Raw genomic sequence first — 15,903 nt, 5'->3', positions numbered from 1 at the left:
CAGAAATCCGCCCACAACATGTTATTGCCAAACAATAATAAAGATTTAATTTCAAATATATATATTTGTATGACAATTTAAAACAGTTTATTAATGTAGCGGTGTGGTCACCACTTGGTTACTAGCAATCCGCCAATCACCCTGCTGCCAGACCCCCATCTATCAGTTAAGAGAATGAACAGTCATTTGCGCAGTTTTCTTATGTTTATTGCAGGATACAACTTGGGTGGGATAAAGGATGATATGAGATGTCCATAGCATTTTAGCATTGTAAAATGTTATTCAGTGGCCTTGGCCTTGCAAAACTGGATGCACACCTTGCACCCCCAGTCTCCTTCCTTTGAATAACTTCTCTGCAGACTGTTGCTCCTTGTAAAAATCCTTCACTGTAAAACTACTGACATACTATTTCTTCACTTCCATTGGGACACGAAAGAATCACTCTGAATAATTCCACCTTCCAGACCGTAATGGTATTGCCTCTGCGAATCAAAGAGCCAGAGGCCTACACAGCTCCCCGATAGCTCAATGAATCAGACAGCCACATAGTCTTTTGGAAGGTATTACCAATGCGCTTAACCAGACCAGAGATACTCAGTACCTCCCCCCGATCACCTGACACATGGTAATGGGCGGACTACTGTTCCCAGCCAGTCCATAACTGTCAATGCTGCGTTCCCCGGGCCACAGCATTCTGCACTACTCTCGATAGCTTCTCCTCTTCTGTTTCTCTCACACTGACCTTCTCCCAAAAGGGGATAGTTCTGTGTCCCCGGTCACAGAACGCTGATCTACTCTCCTCCGCTTTACTGCTACTTCTTCTGGACTGATCTTTTCTAGTATACGAGTCCTGTGTTCCCCGGTCACAGCAACTTGACACCACTTCAGGAGTGAAGATCTTTACCTAGGACTCCCCCCTAGTGGTTCCTCTATCCCTCCTCTGCGCTCGGAGCATCCCCATTATGTCTTTTCCTGCTCTCCAGAACTCCTCCCTGGCAGCATGTAACCTCAGCTTATATAGGAGGCCTGCCCCCTGCCAATACCTAAGGGTAATTGGTCAGAGCTCCTCACATGAGCTGCCTGCCACTCAAACCTCAGGTCCAACCTCTCTTCCAGAACAATCTGTCTGAAAGCAGGGGAGGCACTTCTGTGTCAGAGCACAGGTGGCCACACCTCCCACCACACCAAACACTCCCAGTCCCAAATCAAAACAACCAGGCTTAGCCTAAAGCACAGGCCTGGCTAAATTTACCTGCACTTGGACCCTGAGCTATAGAAAAATACTAATCTAGCACCTACCTTCAGGTAGAGGGTGCTACATTAATATTAATTATTTATTTTTACTCTGTATTCCAAAGGCTGTTTTTTTTTCCCTTTTTTGAACATATGACCAGCAACAGAAGACTAGAAGCTCCTCCTGCTTAAGTTTCCCTGCAGACAGGCTGGTAAAGAGCTGGATCATGTGACAGCTGTATATCGATTAGGAAAAAGGTACTTAGAGGTTTTTTTTCAATAAAAAGTGTGTGTGTTTACTATTACTTTAATTAGATGACACACCAATGTTGATGGAGAGAGGAAGAAAAAAGAAAAAGGGAGGGCGAAATTTAAGCAGAATAAACTTTAGTTTGAAATAATCTCTGGTGATCCTGCCCTGATGGTTCTTGTTCGGGCACTTCCTGTTCTAGGGTGACAACGCACTGTTCCTGTCTCCTAACTTTAATCCTGTTCCTGTCACCCAGGCACTGACTGAAACTACCAGTGGCCATTGTAATGCACATTACGGAGGCACGGTCCACTGTTGCCACCATCAGAAAATCTGCCCTGAGAAATGCCATGCAACCATTGCTGGCGTGCATGTAGACAGGACGTGGCTGTAATGAGGCTGCAAGAGGTCTGCAAAGCTGACATGCAACAAAAGGGTAAAAAGTAGAGAAGCATTTAATAAAAATTAAAAAATAAAATGTAAAAAACACAACTGATTATGATACATAACGCTTTAACAAATGAAATGTTATTATAGGATTTACGGCTCAGGCAAAGACACGTTTGAAAATAAGACCTACATTGTTCTGGGGTACTTACTCAGGCAGCGGTGAACATATATATCCAGTTGGGTAATTGAAGCCTCGGACATTTGAGGAATTTACTGGGCATTTTTCATAATCAATACTTATACCTGAATGGAATATAAATAAGGGCTTATTAAATATTTTTACTTTCAATCAGCATTGATACATTTTGGCCATTAGAGGGCAGTACCAACTCATAGAGCTGGGCAGCTGTAAAATACAGGGTATTCATTCCTTTAATTGTAATTCATTCATGATGTGCAAGCTTAGGGGATCCTATGCTCAGCAGTCAGTGGCTTGTCAAAATCACTGTGGAGCTCAGTTTTAACGTTGAGCACATGCTTGTGTTGATCGCTGTCTCCTCCACTTTCGACTTGGACACTTCTGCGCTCGGTGGTGCAGGCTGTGCTCTCTCTCCCATTCATCCTTCCTGCTAGTGCAGCTCCTGTGCGTCTGTGAACACCGCCACCTGCTTGTAATACAGGAGCACTGCACTGGCAAGAAGGAGGAGGAGGAGAAAGAACACAGCCCTCACCGTCTCCCGGCTCTCTCCTCTTCTCCTGGCTGCTCCCAGGGCTGGGCTGACAAGAGTAGTGATGCCGTTGTCATTACTCCTGTCAGTCTTGTAACAGAAGGAAGGCACCCCATTCCCTACAGGAAACAATTGCGCCCAGAGCAGCCACCCCTCATGCCCACCCCTTGTACTGACCGCATCATCTAGCTTGTTCCTGCTCAACCTTACTGTCCCTGTCCTGCCCATTTCATTCCTTCAGTCAAGGAGGCTTCATTTCACATGTTGGTGTTACCCAGTGTGGCCTGCATACAAGTGAAGTCTAGTAGGAATAATGGGCGGCCCGTCCATTGTGGGCGCACGGGTGCCACCTCCTCTATCCAGCACCGCCGCCCTCCCTATCCATGCACCCGGCCCTTTTCAGGACACCGGGCGCATGAATTCCTATGGCGGGGGGTGTTTTTTTGAAACACCTTCAAAATAGGGTCCGCCGCTGCCCGATGTCCCTGTCGCTGCCCGATGTGCCTGCCGATGCCCAATGTACCCGCCGCTGTCCGATGTGCCCACCAATCCCTGATGTGCCTGCCGCTGCCCGATGTGCCCGCTGCCTAGATAGGGTAAGTGCCGGTGGACAGGCAGACAGCGAGGGGGTCGGGTTGGGAGAGTTTGAGGTGCTGACAAGCAGAGGGGTGGTTGTTTGCCACCCCCCCCAAACAAAAAAAAACACCAGCCGCCACCGCCACTGCTAGTACTAATACTCACTGCATCAACCAAGACATTTTGATATCTTCATAACTCCACCCAACTCCACCCAAGAGGAATTCTAGGTTGTAAAAATCAGAAGTGGCAACAAATATGATATACAAATAATGTTTAGGATCTCTCCACAGAAATAGATAGTTCTATCATCTGAAAGGTTGGAGGAAATAGGGCAATGAAATCTCTGCACCTGAGTTCCCAGCTCCGCCCACCTGCTGCAGCCATCCAATGGGAGCTTTAGACTCATTTACAGAGGGGTGGATTCATAATTAGGTGCACAAGATGAAAAAGAAATAATAATGACAGAAACGCACTCACCATTAGTGGTGACGACTCCTCCCTCATATCTCCTAATGTGTACTAGATCCACAAACTCTCTGGATGAAATAAGCCCCATCCCATGACTGTCTGTGATGGAGCGACAGATCACAGTGTCCTACAAGAAGAAAACTTTATTAGCACAAAACATCAATAACGGTGAAGAGCATATTGATTTGACGAGGGCATTGATGAGGTGGCACTGATGAGGAGGCACTAATATGCCGCACTTATAGGCACTGATAGGTGGCACTGATAGGCGGCACTGATGGGCACTGTTATGTGGCACTGATGGGCACTAATAGGTGGCACTGATTGGCACTGGTGGGCACTGATAGGCAGAACGGATAGGCGGTACTAATGGGCACTAATGGGCATTGATGGGTGGCACTTATGGGCATTGATGGACTGCAGTGATGGGCACTGATGGGCAGCATTGATAGGCGGGACTGATAGCCAGCACGGATGGGCATTGATTGGTAGCACTTGTAGGCGGTGGTGGGCACTGATCTGGCACTGATTTGTGGCACTGGTGTCACTACTGTATTGATGATCAGTGCCCTGATGACATGTGTAGATGTCTCCTGTGAGGAGATGCCGCTGATCGGCTCTCCTCGCCACACAATCTGTCAGTGTGAGGTGAGGAGCACCGATTACCGTCATCTCCGTGTTTACATGTGACCGGCTGTGATTGGACACAGCCGATCACATGGTTAAAGAGCCGCGGACGTGACTCTTTACAGAGATCGGGGTTGCGCTGTGTCCTGCACGCCCCTGCGAGAGCGCAAGACTGGCTGTTCTGGGACGCCATCATATGACGGCGTCCCAGAACGAGAGCCGCACCGCCCCACCATCATTTAACGGTGGGCGTGCGGCAACTAGTTAAAGGCCAATTCACACTATGTGTGGTGACTGGTGTTTTTTTTTTTTTTTTTTTTGCACTGTAAAAGACCAGTCACCACAAGGACACACAGGAAACAATTGTTTTTGTGTCCTATTCACACTGGCACACAGCCCAAACATGCTGCTGCACAGTGACATGAATGAAGTGTCACTTTTGTGCACTTCAAATAAAGTTTCTATAAAAAGGGAGCTGTGTGATGCAGTGAATCTTACACCACAGCGCCCCCTACCGCAGTCAGAATGGACAGCTGCTGGAGAGGTAAATCACTGCAATTTACTTCTCCAGCAGCTGTCTGTTAAGTGTGAACGGGCCCTGCAAAATCTCCAGGCACCCGGGTGAGTTACACCATGGTTTTTTTTTTCCAGGACAAATTGGGCCTTCATTTAGGTGTGAATATAATGGATAACTCTTGATATTTTTTTTTTACTATCATCATATTTTTTATTCTTATTATTTTATATTATTATATAATTTTTGTAAAGTTTAGCTATATACGGTATAGTTTTCTCAGTCAGGTATTTTAGAAAACTATACCACATTTTGGCCACTAGATGGAGCTGATGATACAGGAAATAGAGTATAACTAAAGGCAAAATTATTATTTTTTTTTTACTACAGTTTTGGATAGAGTGGGGAGGGCTTAGAACCCTATTAGGTTTTTACTACTGTCTGTGTCTCCGTTAGGGAGATTCACCCTCTTTATTTGTCCTGTTTTTACCATTATCATTGAAAGTAAAAGAAAATCTCAAACTTTGGGTTGTTCCCAGAAAAGTATTAGAGAGGAAATCTTCCAATGGGGACACTAGTTCTGGTGACCTGGGGGGCCCCAAAGCACCTTACTAAGGAAACTCTTGGCCTGGCGTAAAAAGCCCTAGCCCCCACCTACATAAGGGTCAGGAAGTCTACAGCCGGTGCAGGTCTACTCCATCCCTAGCCTTCTGCCCTGTACCGGGACTCCACATGCTGGTCATATATGTACTGGTGTAGGGTGATTGGCTTCCATGCCCCAGCTGCATTAGAGCACCTCCCTATCTGGCTAATATATGGTTGCTGCCTCACCCATGACTTCACTGTAGGAGGGATCTAACTGAAAGAGGCCTAGCACCTGATGACACTGTCTGATATAACTAGACTCTATTCTGGCACAGAGCCACCTAGTGGCAGATTAGCTAATTGCACCTGCCTACAACAAGTCATATAAGGTATGACTTCATAAGGATAGATTAAATGATTTGCAATTTTTATTTATTTTTTTGTATAGCCAAGCCCCTAGTGAAATCTATCACAAATATAATAGAAGGTGGAGAACCTGGTCAATGTGCTCTAGAATGGAGTAATGTTTCAAGGATTTGTCCCACTTGTTCCTGTGTTCATCAATATACAGAAATGGAATGACTTTCTCTGGAACTTCTTCAATTATCCCTTCTCCACGGTATCTGAATAGGGGGATAAAAAGGACATATATGAATTATAATGAACCTGTAACCAACGCATCAACCTACTACACCCATATAGTTCTTCTTTGGTCAGGTTTTTTTTTGCACCAGATTTTGCACTCTCCAGTTTTAGTAAATCAACCTCACTGTCACTGTACTAATGACACTGGCTGAGAAGGGGTTAACATCTAGGGGCGATTAAGGGTTTAAATGTGTGCCTAACTAAGTGTATTATGTGCTGCTTTCTGCTACAGATCTCCTTTTTTCTTATCGCTGCTTTGCAGTGATAAGAAACAGAGAGATCGTTCCCTCCAGACACAGCCGATCAGTGGGTCCTGGGCGTGAATCACAGGCCGGGATCTGCTGACAGACACCTGTGGGTGTCGACAGGGGGGGGGGGCGTGCCATAAAACCGAAAGCAGGCAGCAACATACGGGTGCCCATCCAGTACATTGTGGGCGTGGCGGTCCACAATTGGTTAATAAGGAATTCCTGTCCAGTGTAATGATTTGCAGTACAGGACAGTGGCGGTACGTCCATTAAGGGCGCTCGGGCACCGCCCCCTCTCTCCAGCCATCCCCACTATGGCTAATGGATAGATTCATGCATTGCATGAATCTATCCATGGCCGCTGCTGCCACCCCCTATTTAGGAGTCCGGCCCCTTTTGAATTGCAGCGGCGGGGGTGTATTTTTTAAGCACCTGATTACAGCCATAGGCTCTAATAGGCTTCAAATAGGGTGAATTCGGAGCGCAAAGCATTGTGCTCGGAGTCCACCCAGGTGTGTTAGAAAAGTGAATGAATATTTGCTTTTTTAACACTGAACCGCCTCTCTGCCCATCAGGAAGCGCGGGTCTGTTACCCATCACCTGATTGGCTGAAAGGAGAGGTGCCGTGATTGGACGCCTATCAGGAGGAGATACATGGAGGACACAGCTCGCCGTGCCTGACCCACTGCAAGGTCCCCCAGCTTGCCGCCGTCACCCACTGCCTGACCAGCCACCGAGACAAGGTAAGTGCTGGGCAGACAGCGAGCGAGCGGGTGGGGAGGGGGCTCAGTGACAACTTTTGATGGGCACAGTGGTGGCATTTGATGGGGCACAGTGGCACTATTTGATGGGCACAGTGGCTGCGTTTGATGGGCACGGTGTCTGCATTTGATGGGCACGGTGGCTGCATTTGATGGGCACGGTGTCTGCATTTGATGGGCACGGTGTCTGCGTTTGATGGGCACGGTGGCTGCATTTGATGGGCACAGTGGCTGCGTTTGATGGTTTGTTTTTTTTCAGAATTTTTCAGTTTGTTTGTGCCCCACCCAAAAATTTTGAGCACCAGCTGCTGGTACAGAATCCCACTCCTTGGACCTCCTCCACTCTGGTTGTCATTACTTACATACTTCCTGAGTATTCAGTGGACGGTTTCCATGAAACAATGATGTTGTTCTAGGAGGAACAATAGATCACATTAGACATTATTTTCTGTGGAAATGATGTATTTTACTCATCAGGATGATCTGAACTCACGGTAGATTTGGCCACTTTCCAGCCAGAGGTATCCTCATGATAGGATAAAATCTTCTGGGAAATCTCATCCGCTATCTTCTTATAATCCATCCTGGAATCTTAAAAATTTAGGGATTCTTTAAATGTAACATATAATAGACGATTAAAGAACACTGAACACAATATAAACCAACTAAAGTAATCCAGGAGCAATTACAGAAAAACTGCACTTAACCACTTCCCATCCAGAAGGTTTACCCCCCCTTCATGACCAGGCAATTTTTTGCAATACGGCACTGCGTTACTTTAACAATTGCGCGGTCGTGTGATGTTGTACCCAATTAAAATTGATGTCCTTTTTTTTTCCACAAATAGAGCTTTCCTTTGGTGGTATTTGATCACCTCTGCGGTTTTTATTTTTTGCGCTATAAACAAAAAAAAAGAGCAACAATTTTGAAAAAATATTTTTTACTTTCTGCTATAAAACATATCCAATAAAATTTTTTTTTTAAATCTAATTTCTTCATCAATTTAGGCCAATATGTATTCTGCTACATATTTTTGGTAAAAAAAAAAAAAAAAAATCCCAATAAGCTTATATTGATTTGTTTGCGCAAAAGTTATAGCGTCTACAAACTATGGGATAGATTTATGGAATTTTTATTTTTTTATTTTTTATTACTAGTAATGGCTGCAAGCAGCGACTTATAGTGGAACTGCGACATTGCGGCGGACAAATCTGACACTAAGTGACACTTTTTGGGGACCAGTGACAATAATACAGTGATCAGTGTTAAAAATATGCACTGTCACTGTACTAATGACACTGGCAGGGAAGGGGTTAACATCAGGGGTGATCAAAGGGTTAAATGAGTGCCTAGGGCATGGGTGCTCAACCTGTGGCCCTCCAGCTGTTGTAGAACTACAAGTCCCATGAGGCATTGCAAGTTCCTGACAGTTATAAGCATGACTCCCCAAAGGCAGAGGCATGATGGGACTTGTAGTGGAGGGCCACAGGTTGAGCACCCATGGCCATAGCTCCCAACTGTCCCTGATTTCGAGGGACTGTCCCTGATTTGGAGCAATGTCCCTCTGTCCCTCTTTCCTCCTCATTTGTCCCTCATTTTGGTCTGATCTATATAGTTGTATATAAAATTCACTTTTTATCTTTCAAAAAGTGTTTCCCAGTGCTAAACCTTTCATCCAATTTCTACATTTCTGCATTTGTCAATTTCAAAAGCCAATATAAAGAACTATTAGTGGTAAAATAAAGCACTTGTGGATTTAAATAACTTTCTTTTTGGTTATGTCCCCTTTAAGGGGTGTGGCAGGGGGTGTGTCCTATGCCTACATACATTTGCTAGTAGGTGTCCCTCATTCCCATCTCAAAATGTTGGGAGGTATGCCCATGGTCTAGGGAGTCCTTGCTAACTGTGTGGGAGGTGCTTGTACTGTGGGAAGGCAGAGATCCGTCTTTCTGCTTTGTAGGAACACAGGATCACAGCCTTCCCTTCTCACAGAACGGCGATCGGCCTTGTTTACAGACCGATGTTCTGCTTGTGTGCCGAACGATCGGCGGGTCCCGGCAGACATTGCATCCGCAAACCCGCTGTATCCAATCACAGGGAGGGGCGGGTCTCCGGCGATGTGCATGCGCGCCCCAGTCCTGGAAGTGCAGGGTCACGTACCGGTACAGGATCCTGCCCACGGGAGCTGCCTTGCCATTGTATATTTACAGTATATGGTCAGCAAGTGGTTAAATCGGTATTAAATCTAAAATAAAAAATGTCATATATTGAAGCTTATCAATCATTAGGTGTGATGGCTGCATTTGTTTTCTTTTTTTAGGCTACAATCGTAGATGGTTTGAACATGATTGTCTCACTCAATCAGGGTCTGATTAAATCATTTTGACGAATCGACATTGATTGTTCCGTTTTATTGGCCGTGATTAGACAGCTGTCAGTAGAAGATATTTTATTCTGGTAAAATGGTCATAAGGACAAATAGAGAGGGTAAATGTTCCCAGTGGGGACAGAGCCAATTTAGGAGTCTCTGGTGTTTAGATGCAGCACTGCCGGCATTCTGTGCATTGATCCCCAGGCGCATACTACCCTAAAATTATTAATTTTTTTTTTTATTTCAAACATTTTTGATTCAGTTTTGATTATTTATCAAAAATAGAAACTGGGGATGCCGATACCAAGCATTTGCAAGTATCAATGCTCACCCAAATGCCGCAGATAACGATACTTTGCGGTACCATTTGCGTCATTACAAAATAAATGCACGCAAATTGCACTGCTGGAGGGGCTCACGGGGCTGGAGGAAATGTAGAGGCGGTCCGCCCCCGTGCTGACATCACTTCCGCTCTATACCTACGGGGTCCCGGAACTTCTCCTACAGCCCTGTGAGCACCTCCACCGGCCCTGATTTGCTATCATCAGCGGGATCTGGGCACCTACAGTATGTAGATTATTTTGCATGTGGTCATATATATATACTGTGAGTTCTAACATTTTTAAAACTGCCCACTAGATGGCGCTTTTATCCCTTTCTGTACAAACACACACACAGGAGCGGTGGGGGAAATTGCATGCGATTTGGACAGGAATCGCACTGCATTCCTGTTCAAATCACATGCGAGTGTTTGCAGTGCAATTTGCACCCATTTATTTTGTAATGACGCAAAACGTTTTCTTAGTTTCTGTTATAAAAGTTTGCAAATAGGTAATTTTTCTCCTTCACTGATGGGCACTGATAGGCGGCACTGATGAACACTGATGAGGCGGTGTTCTGTTGAGGAGTGCCCCCCCCATCGAATAGTGCCCGCGCATGCGCAGGGCGGAGCTGCACTTCAGCTGATCTGCTGATCAGCTGGAGTGACCTGACCTGCAAGTGGACCTGGAGTGACCTGCAAGTGCACATCGTAGGAGGCATCTCTCGATGGGAGATACCATTTCACGGCCACAATTGAAACCTATAAAAACAGCGGGGGGGAGACTGTAGTTCTCACATTGTGCCTCGCTGTTGCGGGGCGGCTTTACAGTGTGTTGATGGTCCGGTTCTGTCTGTGTTGCAGGGCGGGTTTGCTGTGTTGAACAGCCGCTTTTGCCTGTGTGATAGGGCGGGTTGCAACGCAGACAAAACCAGCTCTTCAACATAGCCAAGCCACTAGCCCCCCTCCAGCAGCAGCGAGGCACAATCTAACAACTACGGTCTCCCTCTGCTGTTAGGTTTCAATTGTGCCTCTGAAATGGTATCTCCCATCGAGAGATACCTCCTACGATGTGCGCATGCGCCCTGGTTACGTTAGCCCAGCTGATCGGCAAATCAGCTGTTGTGCTGTTCCGTACGGCGCATGTGCAGTACATACCGGCACTATTCGATGGGGGGCACTTCTCGACAGAACAGCGGCACTAATGAGGAAACACTGATTAGGCTGCACTGATAGGTGGCACTGATAAGGAAACACTGATAGGCGGCACTGATGAGGAGGCATTGTTGGGCTGCACTAATGGGCACCACTGATGAGCAGCACTGATGAGGAGGCACTGATTAGGCTGCACTGATAGGCGTCACTGATGGGCAGCACTGATGAGGAAACACTGATAGGCGGCACTGATGAGGAGACACTGATTAGGCTGCACTGATAGGCAGCACTGATGGGCAGCACTGATGAGGAGGCATTGTTGGGCTGCACTAATGGGCACCACTGATGGGCAGCACTGATGAGGAAACACTCATAGGCGGCACTGATGAGGAGGCACTGATTAGGCTGCACTGATAGGCGGCACTGATGGGCAGCACTGATGAGGAAACACTGATAGGCGGCACTGATGAGGAGGCACTGATTAGGCTGCACTGATAGGCAGCACTGATGGGCAGCACTGATGAGGAAACACTAATAAGCGGCACTGATGAGGAGGCACGGATTAGGCTGCACTGATAGGCGGCACTGATGGGCAGCACTGATGAGGAGGCATTATTGGGCTGCACTAATGGGCACCACTGATGGGCAGCACTGATGAGGAAACACTGATAGGCGGCACTGATGAGGAAACACTGATCAGGCTGCACTGATTAGGCTGCACTGATGAGGAGGCACTGCTGGGCTGCACTAATGGGCACCACTGATGGACAGCACTGATGGGCACTGATGGGGCTGCTCTGATAACACTGGTCTACAAGGAGAAAGCCTCAGAAATAAAAGTAGCTACATTTTACCAGAACTGGGTCACTAATAAAGAAAAATTAAGCCCTAAATATTAATTGGCTCAAGATTCCAAGATACAGCTTCAGGTCAAAATTGCATCAAAATAATTCTAAATTACAAGGGGGGTGTGCTCTTATACTCCATAACTTTTCTGCAAAATGTGATATAGCAATGAGAATGGTGCCACACCAATCATTATAAAAGCATATTTTTATTAATACCAATAACATAACTTTCCATCAATTTATTGGCTTTTCATGTAACATTTCCATGCTCCCTCCACACCATTGGGACTGCGTAAGGCATGGACTTTTTCCTCTTGTTTAGCCAATGACACAGATAAGTGGCACATGTGATGCAACAATAATGAGGGCCCCAACTCTTGTCCTGATCCCCTATTTTGCATTCAAAATATAGGCAGTATGCCTTTTTTACCACTGCCGTTATACTGAACTTTTTTGAGATGCAAATGTAACCTCACCACAAATTTAGCAGAAGTTATCTGCATTGTTTTATACCGTTTTGAGTCATCTTGGCTTCTGAGGGAACATATAACGCAACTGTTCCCTCAAAATGTTAGGCAATGACACTTTCACAAGCCACCAACTGTATGATGTGTAGATCTGGCCAAGATAAATGTACCTTGCAACAAAAGAACAATAAGTTACAGTTAGGTAATAATCTTTAGTCTCAAAGTGAAGATACATTTATAGACTTCCATGCGGTACCATTTTCATTGTTCTACCATACTTTGTCGAGAAGTTACCAGGCATCATGATCCTCAGACACCTCCCTCCCTCGTAGTATATTGGTAATCGTTAAAAAAAAATCAAAACTTGTATTTGTGGTCAATTTCGAATCCTCCCATACATTGGGGGTCCATGTAGAAGCCCCCTTTTAATTGGTGGTGAGTGTAAATTCCCCTTACATTGGTGGCCAGTGTAGGAATCCCTTTTTATTGGCTGTTGAAATAAAATCCCCCATTACATTGGTTGTCAGTGTAAATTCTTCATAACATTGGAGATCAGTGTACATTTCCCTTTACATTGGTGGTAAGTACAGAATTGCCCTTAGACTGGTGGTCAGTGTAAACCCCCCTTTACATTGGTGGTCAGTGTAAATCCCCCTAACATTGGTGATCGGTGTAGAAGTGTCACTTTACATTGGTGGTCAGTACAAATCTCCTCGACAATAGATGTCAGTGTAAATTCCCCCTTACATGGAGGTCATTGTATATTCCCCCTTACACTGGTGGTTGATGTAAATGCAATTATTACATTGGTGTCAGTGTAGATATCCCACTTTTCTATTGGTGGGTGGCGTAAAATCCCCCGTTACATGGTGATCAGTGCAAATTCCCCCTCACATCGATAGTCAGTGTAAATCCCCTCCTCACATTGGTGGTCATTGTAAATTCCCCATTACATTGGTAGAATCCCCCACTATATACTTTCCAAAGATTTCCAGCTTTGCTCTACATGATTAAGAATTTGCCACACTGTACTGCCTCCTAACTAATCCCATCCCCCCCCCACTGCCACTGTTCCCATTAACCCCCCAGCATTGCCACTGATCACACCCCCCTTCCCCAGCTTTGCCACTGATCCCAGATGTCCTCAGAGTTTTCTGTCTATTGATGTGTCCCCTCACCTCCCCAGTCCATGGTGTGCAGGCAGTGAGAAGATGATGCACTGTAACCTTTAGCAACCAATCAGTGAGCAGTATTGCTGTGCACTAACCTCTTGCAACCAATCATTGAGCGGTAAGGATATGCAGTAACCTCTAGTAACCAATCAGGGAGCAGTAATAATGTGCTGTAACCTTTAACAACCAATTAGTGAGTAGTATAGATGTCTGGTAACCTCTAGCAATCAATCAGTGAGCAGTAAAGATGTCCAGTAATCTCTAGCAACCAATCAACAATCACAAGTCATTTGCTGTAGCCTCTAGCAAATAATCAGTGAGCCATAATGTGTGCTGTAACCTCTAGCAGCCAGTCAGTGAGCGGTAATGATACACTGTAACCTTTGGCAACCAATTGCAATCGCTGCCTGATTTGATTCAGTAAACTGATTTTGAGTCTAGCTGCTATTTATTGTAGACTCAGAGCATGTGGAGAGCAAAATTGCATGGAAGAGGGGGTCCAAGAAAATGTTTGCTCAGGGTCCAGTCAATATTAAAGAAGGCCCTACTCCCTGATAAGCTTTAACTAGTCCTGCTAAGGTGCCTGAAGGTGTCTTTTGTTACCTTAGAAAGTTTGTCTGGTTCACTTTAAAGGCTGGGTTCACACCTATGAGAATTGGATGTGGATTTCGCCGCATCCAATTCGCATAGCAGGAGAATGTGACCAGCTCTCTATGGAGCCGGTTCACATATCTCCACGGCGGCTGCAGAGTGCACCGCACAGAATCGCTGTGCGTCTTTGGCTCTGTTTCAGGGCCGAATTCAGGCAAAGATTCAGCCCTGATTTGTCCCTGAAACAGAGAACGGGGACGCACAGCGTTCCTGTGTGATCCGCAGCCGGTTCCAGTGTGAACCGAGCCTAAAGCTCAACTCCAGCTTCTTTTCCTGCCTGCCCTATTTTTCCTAAAGTCCACATCCAGTAATTAATGTGCTGTACATTAGCAATTAAATTGTTTAAGGAATGCAAAGCACTAACAGCTGATGGCTACATTCACATTGGCGATTAGGCTGGTGTGAATAATAGTGTCAGGTATCAGAGATTCCTGTTGCAGCTGTTAGCAGGTAGGTGAGGCAGCAGGCCTCCTTTACTATAATGACATTTCACCAGGGGCCACAGCTATTCGTGCCTCTCTGAATGACCAATGATTACCTGTGCCGATTGCTGCTGGACGCCGGACTGGCGAAATGTCAATATAGCGAAGGGGGCCAGCAGCCACCCCTAACTGCTGCGAGCCTCATCAGGTACTGTTACAATTTGCACCAATTGCACCAGCCCTAATCACCAGTGTGAAAGTAGCCTAAGGCCCCTTTCACACTGATACGTTTTTCCTGCGTTTTTACTCTGCAAGAAAAACGCAAGACAAATGTTTCCCTTTAAATCCTATGGGACTGTGGGTGCAGTGCATTTTGAAAAGTCCTGCATGCTGCATCTTTGTTGTGGTGTTGAAAAACCACACCAAAAACACAGCTTTCCATTCAAATTTTTACATTATTGGTGGGTTTTTATGTCGCATGTCCATTTTTCACAGGCGCAGGCAACCCAAAAACACACAGGAAACACATCTGAAACACAGAAAAATCTTGCTGCTTGCAGATTTTGCTGCAGAGTAGTAGTAGAGGGAACTAAGGGCCATTGTTCTGGGACTGTGGGCCTTCAAGGATCAGGTCCAAGGTCACCACATTCAGGTGTTGTCGGACAACGCCATAGCAGTGGCCTACATAACAAAACAGGGAGGCACAAGAAGCAGAGTGTTGCTGTCCTCGGCCCTTCAGATTCTGTCCTGGGCAGAACGCAACCTAAAGGGCGATCTGAATCTTATAGCAGATTTCCTAAGCAGGGAAAGAGTACTGGAATCAGAGTGGGAGTCTGAATTCAGAAGTAATCCAGATGATAATAGGAAAATGGGGAGCCCTCCAGACCAACCTGTTCGCATCCCAGGCCAACGCAGAGGTGGAGGTTTATTTCTCCCGGGACAGGCGAGATCAAGCCGACGGACTGGACGCACTAGCGCAGCCATGGACTTTCCACTTGTGCTACAACTTTCCACCTTTTCAGATGATCTTGTTGGTACTCAAGAAACTGCAAAGGGAGGGCAAGATTTTCAACCATACAGAAGATGGCAGTGGAACCCCACTGTTTTTTTTCCTTTACGAAAAGACCTTCTAACTCAGGGGCCCCTTCAACATCCCAATATCGAGCATCTCAGATTGACAGCCTGGTTACTGAGGAGTAAATCCTAAAAAGAAAGGGTTTGTCCAATAAACTAGTCTCAACCCTATTAAATAGCAGAAAGAAGGTCACTAGGGCAATTTATTTTCAAACATGGAAATGTTTCAATTCCTGGTGTATGACTAAAGTTTTTTCACCACAGGAAGTTATTTCTGTTCTGTGAGGGAATGGAGAAGGGGTTAGCGGCTAGTACTTTAAAGGTCTAAGTGGCCGCTCTATCGGTATAGAGGTAGGTAGGATACGCTTTTTATAAGATTTTTAAGGCATTGGCCAG

The 15,903-nt window shown here is 45.8% G+C and overlaps 1 protein-coding gene across 1 annotated transcript in view; it reads right to left on the bottom strand.

Annotated features, from left to right (window-relative positions):
* Nucleotides 1-15,903, bottom strand: part of STARD6 (StAR related lipid transfer domain containing 6) — a 99,281-nt gene that overhangs the window by 69,817 nt on the left and 13,561 nt on the right. Inside the window, exons 2-6 of the mRNA XM_073629710.1 lie at nt 7,522-7,619; nt 7,391-7,440; nt 5,871-5,997; nt 3,658-3,775; nt 2,083-2,176 (exon numbers count right to left, since the gene is read on the bottom strand). Of these exons, the coding sequence (XP_073485811.1) occupies nt 2,083-2,176; nt 3,658-3,775; nt 5,871-5,997; nt 7,391-7,440; nt 7,522-7,611 (479 nt within the window). The 5' untranslated portion in view covers nt 7,612-7,619. The remainder of the gene's footprint in view (nt 1-2,082; nt 2,177-3,657; nt 3,776-5,870; nt 5,998-7,390; nt 7,441-7,521; nt 7,620-15,903) is intronic.

This window comes from Aquarana catesbeiana, linkage group LG01, assembly GCF_042186555.1.
Source record: "Aquarana catesbeiana isolate 2022-GZ linkage group LG01, ASM4218655v1, whole genome shotgun sequence".
Classification (NCBI taxonomy): Eukaryota; Metazoa; Chordata; class Amphibia; order Anura; family Ranidae; genus Aquarana; species Aquarana catesbeiana.
This window is presented reverse-complemented; position numbering and strand designations above follow the sequence as displayed.